The sequence below is a fragment of the Haliotis asinina genome, chromosome 5 (genome assembly GCF_037392515.1).
Source record: "Haliotis asinina isolate JCU_RB_2024 chromosome 5, JCU_Hal_asi_v2, whole genome shotgun sequence".
In the NCBI taxonomy this organism is placed as follows: Eukaryota; Metazoa; Mollusca; class Gastropoda; order Lepetellida; family Haliotidae; genus Haliotis; species Haliotis asinina.
Genome location: NC_090284.1, coordinates 14,303,563 through 14,317,289, shown reverse-complemented (window position 1 = coordinate 14,317,289; position 13,727 = coordinate 14,303,563). Strand labels below are relative to the sequence as shown.

The 13,727-nt window shown below is 43.2% G+C and overlaps 1 protein-coding gene across 4 annotated transcripts in view; it reads right to left on the bottom strand.

Moving 5' to 3' along the window:
* LOC137284789 (trinucleotide repeat-containing gene 18 protein-like) overlaps positions 1–13,727 on the bottom strand; it is a 73,016-nt gene that overhangs the window by 19,576 nt on the left and 39,713 nt on the right. For 2 of the 4 annotated variants that reach the window (XM_067816770.1, XM_067816772.1), the window contains exons 6-17: positions 12,519–13,589; positions 11,748–11,810; positions 11,072–11,183; positions 10,642–10,718; positions 8,234–8,485; positions 6,879–7,060; positions 5,709–5,922; positions 4,223–5,173; positions 3,703–3,907; positions 2,878–2,958; positions 2,669–2,750; positions 2,349–2,448 (exon numbers count right to left, since the gene is read on the bottom strand). In XM_067816770.1, the coding sequence (XP_067672871.1) occupies positions 2,349–2,448; positions 2,669–2,750; positions 2,878–2,958; positions 3,703–3,907; positions 4,223–5,173; positions 5,709–5,922; positions 6,879–7,060; positions 8,234–8,485; positions 10,642–10,718; positions 11,072–11,183; positions 11,748–11,810; positions 12,519–13,589 (3,390 nt within the window). Of the gene's footprint in view, positions 1–2,348; positions 2,449–2,668; positions 2,751–2,877; positions 2,977–3,702; positions 3,908–4,222; positions 5,174–5,708; positions 5,923–6,878; positions 7,061–8,233; positions 8,486–10,641; positions 10,719–11,071; positions 11,184–11,747; positions 11,811–12,518; positions 13,590–13,727 lie in introns of all 4 variants that reach the window. The other 2 variants (XM_067816769.1, XM_067816771.1) reach the window with 2 other exon arrangements.

Below are 13,727 nucleotides of genomic sequence, written 5' to 3'. Positions count from 1 at the left end.
TCCATGCATACAGGCGGAGACGAGATCGATAGGAGGGTGTATGACATGAATTCGCTTTTCCGCATACGTGATAAATCTAAGTCGGCCTCTCGCGTCCCGGGACAGAGCGGGAACCCCTGGAGTAGAGAGTCAGAGCAAACCAGCAGTTTACTATCTCAAATATGCAGATCTGCAAAGTAACTCCCAATGTAATTTTCAATTTGAGTGAGCAAGTTGTGAGAAGATACGGAGGTCGATCTATCACAGAAACAAGGGGATGTATCTTGTGCCGCGCTGACTGGGGGGAGACACGGATCGACTCTAACCCCTCCACTTTCAATACATGGCAGTTATTGATGAAGACTCTAATCAACTTTGAAATCCTATCCGTTGTGTCACACACATAAAGGCCCAGCTATGAATAATTTATCATAAGCAAATACGCTGTGAATGCCTGGTTTGGAAGCATGATAAGAGATCGGACCGGCAGCCGTTACATGTAACGCCAACAAAAACACTCCAATGTTCTTGGTGTAATTTCATTTTGAAAGGTTAATCCAAAAACTATGTGAACACGTGGCTCAGCTAGATCCCTGGTTCCGGAAGCGGTGATTACCTCGTCACGTCGTATGTCTCAACGTTTGAAGATCGGAAGGACGCCGCAACGCCGAGGTCGGCGGGACACGTTGAGTTAGATTACCACTGTTTCATGGACAGCTAACTACAACCGAATCTCGGAGTTCAAAGTTACAAAAGAGGTAAAACAGCATGGTCGTTTTCGAATTCCTCTAAACAAGACATTGAAAAGGATAGATTTGGCTCGTGTAGATAAAGAAAGACTTTCTAGGCTGCTGTTTCCATGTAATGTTGTCGTCTAGCTCAATTAAAGTTTAAACTTAGAATCAAAGACTGATCATTATGTGGATAAAGCTAGAAGAAATTCCCACTAAGAGAACAAAGCAGTAGGAATACGCATTCAGTAATTGGAACTACAAGACCAACCGTAGGTTATGGTAAACAAAGAATCCTGCAAAGGTCTTACAATCGCAGACATGTTTGATTATCCAACTACTGATACGCCTTAAATGAAGATGCACATGATTCTGGCAACAGAAGGTGTCCAATTGAAAATTCTCTCTAAACTCACGATTGTGTGAAGTAGAACCATGATCTCATGTCAGGTATGTCACCTTTTGTGAGATTCACCAATGCCATACATTCAACATGTCTGTGATACCCGAGTATTGTTCCGCTTTTAGCTACTATTTTCTTTTGCCCCATACTGTATTTTTCCCCAATCATATATCTGCCGAACTGACAAAAACACAGGCTTGAACACACTGTAGTAGGTGAACACCTCCGGCAGCAAATGATGAAACTTTCAACACAGTGACTGATGGTAATGGATTGTATGATATATCTTGCATGTCTTCCTTTGTGTGTAAGATTGCTTGGCTGGTTGTTGTTAAACGCCGCACTCAGCAATATTCAAGCTACACGGCGGTGGTCTGTAAATAATCGAGCCTGAGCCAGACAATCCAATGATCAACAGCATGAGCATCGCTATATTGTGATACGATCACGTGTCAACCAAGTCAGCGAGAACAAACTTACTCCCCCCACCAAACTCCCATCTAGTTCACAACAAATATAGGCTGTTTGTCCTATAAATCATTGTGTGTTACTCCGTGGTGATAGCCACCAGTGGCAGCTCCATGTAAAAGCAAGCTGTCAACCATATACACCGCCGCTTCCACTACCCTGTGAACTTTAAAATGACCCATACACCGGGAAATATTATAGGAGCTAGAGTTCTTAGTTTCAACTGTTCTTGTAGTCGCGATAATTTGTTATCTTGTTCTGCTTTATCCAGTAAATCTTTAACATTACACATTCAAAACACATCGTCCCACATGAAAAACAACTTTAAGAGATCCTATACGGTTCCCGGCCCCAACACAAAGTCAGTATAATGGTGGTGTAGGCTTGAGAGATCGCTTTGAGTCCCCGACCCCAAAAACAAAGTGAAATATCAGTGTGGTGCAGGCATGAGAGATTCTTCAAGATGCCGGGACAAACACAAAGCCTTTATCAGTGTGGTGTAGGCATGAGAGATCCTTCAAGATGCCGGGACAAACACAAAACCAATATCACTGTGATGCAGGCATGAGAGATTATTCAAGGTCCCTACTCAAAACAAAGTCAGTATCAGGGTAGTGTAGACATAAGAGATCCTTTAAGGTCCACGGTCCCAACACAAAGCCTAAATCAGGGATCGCTTTGCGTAAACATAACAAGGGATCCTACTGATGTCAAAGTCCCCCCACCCGCAGATGAACTACATCTGGGATTATGATGATCCACCGTACCTGTCGTGGACCGTCCGCTGGAGTTACTACTCCTCCTCTTCAGAAACAAGCCAGATTTCGTCCTCATCGACTTCAGTTTGTCACTTTTCACTGGAGGAAGCTGCGAGAGAACACAATAACACAATGACCAATACATGGACGTGCAGAATTTAATTTCGTGGCTGAATTCTAATAACCCGGATAAAGCCACCATTCATTTGAAAGCAACAGGACCTTCTTTCAACTGGCTTCCAAAAACCCACGAATTGTAAAGCTATTCTGTGTATTCATGAACCTTATTGAGGGCCTCCCCGGGAACCGAATTGGTGTTAATGACCTACCTTCCTGAAGACTCTATCCACCAGTTCTTCGGGGAGGCGTTTCTTTTTCGTGTGGGACTCTTTGCATGCAGTCTTGGAGGGTCTGAAAGAGACGAACAACTTCATCAGACCGGCTCATGAGCTCAACCAGACAGTAATATGATGTCCAGACAAACAGATCGCATTAATGCTCTTCAGATATTTAGATGAGGTACTATTGTATTACTTACGAGTCCTCGTCTTTCTTTTTAGTAAAGAATTTCCTTTTCCTTGGGCGGCCTGGCTTTCTTTTAGCTGAGCTTTTGTCGTCACTGAAAAATGATACACATCTGGTTGATGTCATTCGTTTACAAAATCTGGCTAGAGGTTATGCCATCCTGTCCCACTCTGAGTGACTGAGTTTAGTTTTACACCGAACTCCCTAATAGTCCCATTAAATCTGTAAATAATCGAGTCTCTACCCCGACAATCCAGTGATCAACAACATGAGCATCTACCAAGTGTCAAAGAAGTCAGCAAGCCGGACCATCCGATCCTGTTAATCGCCCCTTACGACAAGGATGGGCTACTGAAGATCAATTCTCACCCGGATCTTCACGGGTCTGCCCCACACTGAAGCACACGTTACACGCGGTGCCTCCTGAGATAACCGACCTTGTAGCTTTTACCCAGCACTGGATGGGTACCCGATGAGATATCGTAGTGACTGTTAACCTCTTAGTGCCCTATTAGACAACTTGGGACTGCATGCTGATCAAATAGCCAGCGTAATAAGGACCGCTTTGAGATGATGTGAACAGGGCTCAAAAAAATATCAAAATTAGCATTAAAAATTATTATGCATGGCGAGCTTGTCCATGCGTTTTTGATAGTTTATTGAATTTGTAAAATGTCGCTGTTGAAAATCTAGGATAAATTGGTGTTCTATTGTGGTTTAAAAAAACGATAAAACATTATGTTCTGCCATCCCTGGGTAATACATTGAATCTGAAACTCGAAAAACCCGTCTAATTCACAAGCTGCACACAATACTGTGTGTTTTTCAGTAGTAGTACCTCGTATTAGCGCCATCCTGTACAAACTCTTTGCTGTCTCTGCTTTCCCGGCGTTCTTTGCTTCCGTCCTTGACCTTGGGTTGCAGTTTGGCAAGCTCCCGCTGCTTCTCCTTGTATCGACGCTGCAACTCAGCCAAGCGCATGCGCATTTCCACCTCCATGGCGTCCATGCTGTCTAACCCTGTGTCAAGAAAAGATTGAAGATCTGCTTCCCTGAGTCTAAGAGTGGCCGATAGGGCAAACAAAACAGTGCAAGAGTAAACAAAACGATAAGGTCATTTAGAAGTAAGTTTGTAACGAGAATCAGGAAAGTGAGATAGAAGATAGTCCGCTACAACTACAGTAAGGTGGAAACGGTATCTTTAAGTTGCTGTTATGTGAACTACAGTACCTTCTGTGATTTTCGTTTAGAGAGAGCGAAAATGTTTTCATGGATAGAGAATTACTATAAAAAGTGCATTATTATATAAAAGCTACCTCAAACGTAATTCTAAACGTTTAATACATTTAAGATAGCTACCTGTTGGGATCTTTATTCCACCGATGGTGAGTACAGATGGGTTCGTGTCTTTCTTTGGGAAAGTCCATTTCGGTGACGTGATACCCCTCTTGACGTCACGCTTGGGGGTGACGTCAGCGTCTACTGATGACGTCTCCTCCGCTGTGAAGTTGTCGGATTTAAAAGAGTCGCTGGGTGAGGGAAGGATGTTATGAATGTTGCTAGGCGACGTGATTCCGCTAGGGAGGCTGGTGGGCGAGGAGAGGACGCTAGTAGTGGAGGTGGATGTGGATGTGGATGTGGATGTGAGGACGGGGGTGGAGGTGGTCGATGGGGTGACACCGGGTGTTTGACTTGGAGAGCTACACTTGGCTCTCCTCTCTGCTAACGCACTAAGCAATTCCAACCCATCTGCTGCCTTCAGTATAAGGGGGTCTGTGAAAGGGTTGTAATCTGTTGTTGCCTTTGTAAGGCTGGAACTAGAACTGGGTAGGTCAGTCTTTGGTGTTTCCGCTGGACTAGGTGCACGATTCTCAGGCTCACTTTGTGAAGCACAGTCTGAAAGTTTACTCAGTTTTTCAGCAGCTTTCAGTAATGTTTCGGTTTTGGATAAGTCAAGCTCATGACATGTTTGGCTGCATTGTTCTCTCAGCGTCCTGCTCGGTACCAAGGGACCAAAGTCACAAGTTTGTACAGAAGCACAGCATTTGGTCACTGGTTTAGGGAAGTCCGCATAAACTGCAGCCTCTTTGAAAGTTGGTTCCACTTTTGTTGTCTCGTCGGAGGGAGGGGGCGTGAGAACCATCGGGGAGGTACCACGTGACTGGACTGAGGGGGGTTCTGTCTTGACTGTGAGGGGCTCGGACAGGTTGACAGGCATCCCCTGGACGGGTATGAGGCCAGGGTTGAACATATACGGCAGATGTCCCGTGGGGTATGGATAGGTATATTGCGGTGGCGCCACGGCCATATCTGTTGATGAAAATACAACTCATGACATTTCTCCATCGAAAGAAACTTCCCAGTATATTGCCCTGTCCGAAAAAATAAAACTCCGCTAACAAAACAGGAAAAATAGTACTGATGAATAGTAGGGATAGAAGTCCACGGGAAGGTGATAATTTCCCCTTAAACCTAATAGTCCCGAAAGATATTGTCTGGAAGGTCACACTAGGGCGTGATCCAGTGCTCACATTATCAATCACTGGTTTATCCTAAAACTCGACTTATTTACAAGCTACCGTCATATATAATGGAATATTGCAGAGAGCGGCGTTACACAACAAGCAAACATATCTATATCTACTTAATTGTATCCACACTACATAAAACAGTCAACTTTTATATTTAGGGCGACTTTGAACAAGACATATTTTGTTGCATCATAAAGGTTTCTATCAATTCGTCCTAAGTGGTTTCCATCAACTCGTCCTAAATGGTTTCCATCAGCTCGTCCTAAAGGTTTCCAACAACTAGTACTAAAGGTTTCGTCCTAAGGGTTCCTTACCAGGAATGTATTGGTTGGACAGGTTGATGGGCTTCTCTCTGTCCTGGGGACTCCCGGGGGTACCAGGTGGACTTTGAGGGGTAGGGGTCTTCTCCTTCCCTGATCCTGAGGTGGGCCGGGACCCAGGGGTGGAAGAACGACTGCCACACTGACCCTGGGATCCATGGTCGCTATCCTCCCGCTGCTCCCCTGTGTCAGGGCTCTGTCTACTACCCTGGGGACACGGAAAAACATATGACCAATGTGTCCTTTTCCTAGTTGTATTATAATATTTAGACTGCCATAGCCTTTTAGATAAATAAACATCAAAACTGTTCAACAAAAGGTCTTGTCAGCTCCGAAGTTCGAAGAATAACGTTATCGTATTTTTAAAAATATATCAACACAATAAGACATAAAATCCGATTGAAGCCCTGGGGCAATTTAGACGTGCAAAATCACTCTTTAATTTCTTCATATATTTTAGTAGGCCGGCGAGGTACCGCCTAACCCGCTGTTTTACGACAGTGTCAACGTCAACTGCTGAACTCCAGCATGTCCCTGACTTCAGTGGAGAATTGTGCCAATAGTCTGTCGTACAGACCTTGAAGTATATATATCCATGACAACACACGCAAGTCTAGATTTCCATAGCTTCACTCAGGGCTCCATTTCATTATATTATTTTTTTCACTATGAACTAGTTGTTAGTCTATTGTGCCAATTAAGCTGACAAATACCTGTGATGTGAGTTTGAATCTCGGTTCGTCAGGGTCATAATCTAGTGACCTCATCACAAAACCCATGTTCGTGAAACAGATCGATAAACACAAAATGTACTAGCTAGTCAGTTACTAGCGGATATTTTTTCACGATAACTGACATGCGTAGTCGTGTCGACGAGACACGCTTTTATAGAAAAGGACTAGTTTTCACTACGTCACTCATGAAAATCAAATAATGCTCAGTGGCTTTTTCAAATTTAAACCGACAATTTACAGGCGTATGGTCGCCTGTTTCCGTCAACTTACGTGTGTATGATCGGTTGCTTCCGTCAACTTACGTGTGTATGATCGGTTGCTTCCGTCAACTTACGGGTGTATGATCGGTTGTTTCCATCAACTTATAGGTGTGTGATCGGGTGTTTACGTCAACTTACGTATATATAATCGAGTGTTTCTGTCAACTTACGGGTGTATGATCGGGTGTCTCCGTGTCCTGATCTTCGTGAAGTTGGGGACTCCCGAGGGTTGGCATCTGGGCTAGGTGGGGGACAGGGGAAGTCTGGAGGAGGTGTTGGAAGTGTGTGGGGGGAGGCTGGGGTCCGTGGGTGGCAGGGAAAGGCCATAATCCACCGCCCTGCTCAACATAATCTGAAAACAATCAGCAGTAACGGTAAAATACAGTCAACAGTGAACATACGTAAACGCCAGTCAGAATAAGTTAAATAAAATACCCGATTGTTTCATATTACGATAATTATACTACTAGTTAAACACCCAGTTCTTTCATATAACTACAGCTAAAGCTGACAGTGAGTGAGTAGTATGATTTTACACTGCTTTTAGCAATATTCCAGCAATATCAGGACGAGTGACACCAGAAATGGACTTCACACATTATACCCATGTTGGGGGGAATCGGGACCGAACGCTTTACCCATAAGGCTACCCCACTGCCCCTAAAGCTGACAGATTGTGTATATCAATATTAAAGAATCGGTGTACTTTAGCTTCCTTTGAATAGCATAATCCTGGTTTATTTGAATCTAAACATCTGACCTGTTCAGAGTTGGCTTATGTGTACTGAATATTTCAAAGACGTGACTTCTCACATTTAAAATTGATGATCTTACAGAATAATAAGCAGATCCTCTGACACTGACTGAGTGGCAACAACAGACAGATTTATGAGTCGCTTTGTTTACTTATTTTCCATTTAGTGCGATTTCTTGTTCAAACAGCGATGATTCCCATAGACGTATATATAGCACAATATGTATGTTATCAACCTACATAAACAACAAAGGTCTTTTCCTGGTAAACAAGCATAACGTGTTCTGTTATCGCATGTATGCAATATGTAGATATTCGATCACATATGCGACACGTTTGAAATAAGCAACTGCCAACCCGGCTTAAATAACGCCCTATTCAAGCGATCAATCACAAACTGGGGTACGCGTCTTTTGAAGGAAATCACCTCAAACTATAGAATTACGTTCCATAAACTATACGTACATTATTTATGATTGTGTCTATTTTTCAAAGTCCAATACAATCAATCTGCTTATCCTTGAATATGAAACAACAGAGCTGTATATTTACGACTCGTATTTCAATGACGGCGATACGTTCATTTAGAACATGAACTCTCGTCACAATGGGTAATGAACATGGAATGCGCATGCGCACTAATCAGCATCATAAATCTAATAGCCTTATACAATATACATTACAAGATAAAGTAGGACTGTTTTATAAATTACATGGTTGTGTCGGATTCAAGTGGCTTAATATTAACATGATGCCCTGAACGAGCATTACCTGCCGGGATTAGGAACAGGTTTCCCGTGAAGGAATCCTGAGCTATCTTAAAGCCACTTGGCGCGGTTATAGGGAAGGGGTTGGGATCCAACGTTGAGGTTGAGGTTGTTGTAATGGCTGGGTGGAGAGCGAAGGGGTTTTGGGACAGCCAGGGGTTGGGGTTCACGCTGTGCCCTGCAGCAACCCACTGACTCGCGAGAGGCCGCACACGTAGCTCGTCTTGAAGACCGGTGTCATTTCCGGCAACGCTTCCTGAAACAATCATCATTGATACCATCTGTTTTCGTAATGGCTACCAACTGCGTAGATAGATGCTCATGATGTTGATCACTGGATCGTCTAGTCCAGAACTGATCATTTACAGACCATATAGCTGCAACATTGCTGAGTGCGGTGTTAAACAACAAACCGAACAAAAATAACAAAATTGTTTAATCGTAATGGCTGCACAAGATCCCCACTCGAGTGACTTGTTTCACAAATCTGCTTGTCAATATTTCTACTTACTAAACTTTCATCTTCACATAACGGTATAGATCGATATTATATTTATAATATGGCCAGGTCAACTGCAATATCATTTTGTGCGCTGATAGTTGACATATGCAGTGTACTGCATGGAATATGGATTGGAGCAGTTCTTTTGTTTCTTTTCGGCCCTTACCACAAAATTCAAAAGCGATTACCCAACTACACCACTTTGCATTCCATTAAGTCCGGGAAGTTCCGATATTCCTTATACTAGTATCGCTTCCGCTGCGAGCTAGGACACGTTATCACGGGTCCTTCCGCCATATTGTTTGTGTAGCTGTCTCTTGTTTCACGTGACTTACTTCATTAGAAATACCTCATTCCAAATGGTTCATTTCAAATACTTCATCAAAACGACTTCCGAGATACAGTTAGCTATTCATGACTACAGTTGGTGTGGGAACGCATAAATCGTTACTATGGCAACGGGAAAGCGAGATGAAACTTAATTCCGGGGTTCTGCAAGTGAAGTCGTGTTTTCTGGTTGTTGACGTTTTCGGGATTTTTTCAAACGTAACGTGAGACACACTCATAAAACAAAAATGGCATGATTGGCTTGTCTGTTTTACACACGAAATACATTATAACACATTCGCAAACCTTCGACCATGCTCAGTTAATTCAAATGTTAACACCAGACAAACTAAGAGAAAATGTTTTAGAACGTTGTATTCACATGTATAAATCTGTGCGCGTCATAGTCCCATGAAATTAAACTTTTCCTATACATAGGTCCGTGGAAATATACACAACATTCCTAGGATGCTTTCGCCAAGCGTATGTTTCGCTACTCAAACGTAATGAATATATACTGAAATCAATATGCTTTGCGTAAGTGTTTAATCAAATGAAAATTTTCTCTTGCTCTGTAAATGGTATTATTTTCGCACCGAACGGCCTGTAAGTTTGATAAATAGATACTGATATATATATTCAGAACGCATCTAAATTATTGCATCCCCTTCATTGTCCACCATCAATAAAAGAGTCATTACACTAAGGGTCTCCACAAGTGGCACATATAGCAGATCGGCTTCCACGTGTTCAATCTCTTCATCCAAAGTCTAAAGCCGGCTCCAGGCCGAGAGCTGAGCTTACAAGCATAGATTCTTGTATCAGTGGAGAATAATTTATAACCAAGTGCACTGCACGAAATATTCGTATAAACAGCAATTTGTCATTCAGCATTTCAAGCACCAGCGAGTACTTAAAGCACAATTTGATATTTAAGATGAGCTAAAATTCATTTATGCGCCACTACATGGCTGTTCGTAATTCGACTACCATAGAAAGCGCATAAAATGATAACACAGCATATATATCATTTTCATATTTCCATAATCCTGATGCAAATAATGTTGTTTTATGACGGGTAGTAGCGACAAAGGATTTTTTATCTGAAATAGATGGTTTGATCTTTATATCTTCTCGCTTGAATACATAAAAGTCCACACGCACAATGATTTGCGTTACTCATTATGCATGCTTCATTATAATAATCTCACTTTTGTTCGGTTTTATGGCGGTCCATATTTAATGGTATTAAATATAGATTTCAGCGTTATGCAGCATGAAGACCCGGGATAGGGAAGCAACTTCAAACGACCACAAAAACACATCACAGCAACCCCAGCTTGGAGCCTCGGGAGCCCTGTGACCTGTGTCGTATATTTTACTGGAGCCAGGAGCCATAAATAAAACGCTTTTAACAATAGGTATTGTAAGGTCATTCGTCTTGAATCTGACTGAAAAATGGTTTTAATGTGCATAAACGTATTTCCGGCATTGCCAATATCGTGACCGTTTTGCGAATCGAACCGCTAACGAGGAAACCAAATAACCACGAGTCTACCCTACTTGCTTCTTAAACTACTTACCTGTGACGACCAGATTGGGCGGAAGTCCAGTGTTGACCGTGACCTTGGCTTGGCCAGACAAAATGGCCTTCTGCTGCCTAGTAATAACATTGGATAAAACACATGTAAAAAGGGTTTTTTTCAGGTACAAGAGCACTGTGTTCAAGTTTTCAAAGGATTTAAGATACCAATGCACATCTGGCGAGACTGTAAACTTTGAATTTAAGTGGCAAGTAATGAACTGACGGTGGATAAAAAAAACATACAAAATTTATTCACAACCTCAAAGTTAAATTATAACCCAATAAATGATCTGACGATTTAATACAATTTTCATCGCGGAAAGATATGCCAGTGCCTGTCGTTGATTTGAAGCATCAGATTAAGATATTCCTTTGCATTAATTGTGTTGGACCACCCTGTAGTCTTTGAAGTACATCTCGTATTATACCTGAGGAACTCCTCCCTATCTTGGGAGTACTGTCTCCCGGCCGAATCCTCTTCCCCCAACCCCCGGGCTGAGGCATCAGGAGGCGGGGCTTGAGCCCTAGCGCCATGGGGATCTGAAACATGACGTCACACATGAATAACAGTGTATGCGGTGTGCTGAAAGGGCTTAAAGAGAATGAGGAGGGATTAAGGCCCTGACCTACAGGTGTCGCCCGCTTTTACTGCACTAATCGTTATTGACTGGCTCCCCGCAACGATATTAACCACCATCAGACCAGCCTCAAACACCGTGCGGGGACTGAGGTTTTTATGGCGAAGATATTTTAATGATGTTTATGAGTAGGAAACACGTAGGAAACAGCTGATTCCGGTAAACGTCTATTTCGTTGCAAAACTAGCCTGGTTTGTATTGTTGCGAATCCTGTGGATGTTGGTGTGCATGGTGAATACATGGTTCAAACTTCACGGAAACACACATTAAACCGTCGTATTGCGTTTCCGAGGTTTTCCGAGTGGGCCGGAAAAGCGAGAAGAGCTGTATGTGCGAACAAGTCTCCGGCACTAGACGGACAATTGGTTCTGCAAATGGACAGTCACCATTACGCGTAAGCGAGGACGATAACCTCTGGTCACAGCAAATTGTGACGAAACCTAGGCGCATGAATGAAACATCTTACCTTGACTTCTCGGCTGCTCAGCACGCTGGCGGGCAACAGCGATACCAACAGGGATGTTTCCACCTACAATGGAACGAAGACGTGTTCATCGTTACACGATACAACCAGAGCATGTTAATGTGGACAGTTGAGAGGAAGTCGTTGAGTGAATGTATTTTGACGCTGCAAGATTTCAGGCGGCCTGTTAGTAACGGAATCAGAGACAAATGGTCATTGACTGAATCCATCAACCACCGACGTCATCAGGACAAGTTACGTTTCAGTCAGCCATGTCATATGAACCTGTCCGTCCAGAGAAGCCCCACTATGGGGATGAGGTCGAAATCAACATTTAACTGAAATACGCGCTGAAGCACATATCATTGAATCAGTTATTATTGAATCTGCTTATACATCATATATATATGTGTGTGTGTGTATACATATAGACAGATAGATGGATACACACACACACACACACACACACACACACACACATTCCACTTATATTTCAACGACATCAGTAAGTTTAGTTTTACACCGCTTTTAGCAACACTCCACCAACATCACAGATACCAGAAAAAGTCTTTATCCATGTGGGTAATCGAACTCAGGTCTTCGGCGTGACGAGCCAACGATTAAACCACTAGGCTACCACACCGCCCCGGCAACGTCATCAAGATAGCTTGACATTTTGTACAGTTGGAATCGAACTCAGGTCTTCGGTGCGACAGACCATTTCAACCACCACTCTACCAACTGTCAACCAGCTAGGACGTTGTGTTTGCCTACCTGTATGTTCCAGGTTTTCTTCCACCTTCTCTGTGTGTCCGTCCGTCTGTTCCGTACCGGGGTCAATCTCCACCTCCTCCTGACTCGATGAGATAATTGTCTGGGGAGGCGCAGACCCGCATCTTTTCCCCCTCTCCACAGGAACCTCTGTCTTTCTCCCGTCTAACTGTTTCTCTTTGTTCTTTTGGGAGGTATCGGATGCTTTGCTACTCTTTTTGGCCTTGGTCAAATTTAACGCAGCGTTCGTTTCTGCACTGTCTTTATTAACTGCTTTTTCTTGTTTTGTTGGAACCGTCTGGTTTTCCGAGAGGTCTTGGGGAGTGGTTGAATCTGGCTTGGTGTCGGGACTGGACGAACTTACGTGTACAGGCGGAAACTCATGAGATTTCACGAGACCTGTTGGTTGTACATGCGCAGATATCTTCTGATCTGACCTATTGGTTGCGTTCGTGGGGCACATTGATTTAGAAGCTGAGGACTTAACCTGATGTCGTGCACACACTCGAGCTGTCTGCGTTACAGTAGACGTCGTGTAGTCCAGCGCTTCCGGTTCACACGCATGCTCCGTCTTACCGGAAGTGGCCCTACCACTACTTCTCTCGTCATAGCTACTGACACCAGTTGCATCGGATCCTGTTCGCACAACACATGATTCACCTGTGCTCGACACTGGAGAAGGATTTTGTCTGTCATCACACGACCGCGAGTTTGTGTCACTGCTTGTCCGACATTTCGAAGCTCTGGTGGAATGTTTGGAGGGCGGGTCGGGGTTTCTGTCCGTGTGCTGGTCAGAGGACGGAGGACAAGTCACAGTGCTATGTTTCTCACGACAACAAGACGTCCGAACTATTTCTGACTTAACACGAGTTTCACACAACTTGGGTAACGACTTGTCAAGTGGGCCGTTAACAGTCCCCACTTCAGGCACAAACGTTGTAGCATACACTTTCCTCGGCCCCTGGACAGGGGGACTGTTCCCGTGGGGGTGAGAGTACATATTGTGATAATATGGCAGAGCAGAAGCCGTTTTACCTTGGGCCTTCACACTGTTTATAGAAGACATTTGAGAACCTGAAAAATTAAGAAACAAAACTTAAATAAATACAATATTTGAATGAAAAATATCACTTACATATATAAGTAAACGTACTTTCAAAAATAGAGTAAGATATAAATAAAAATAAATCAAATATATGAGACTGCATATGT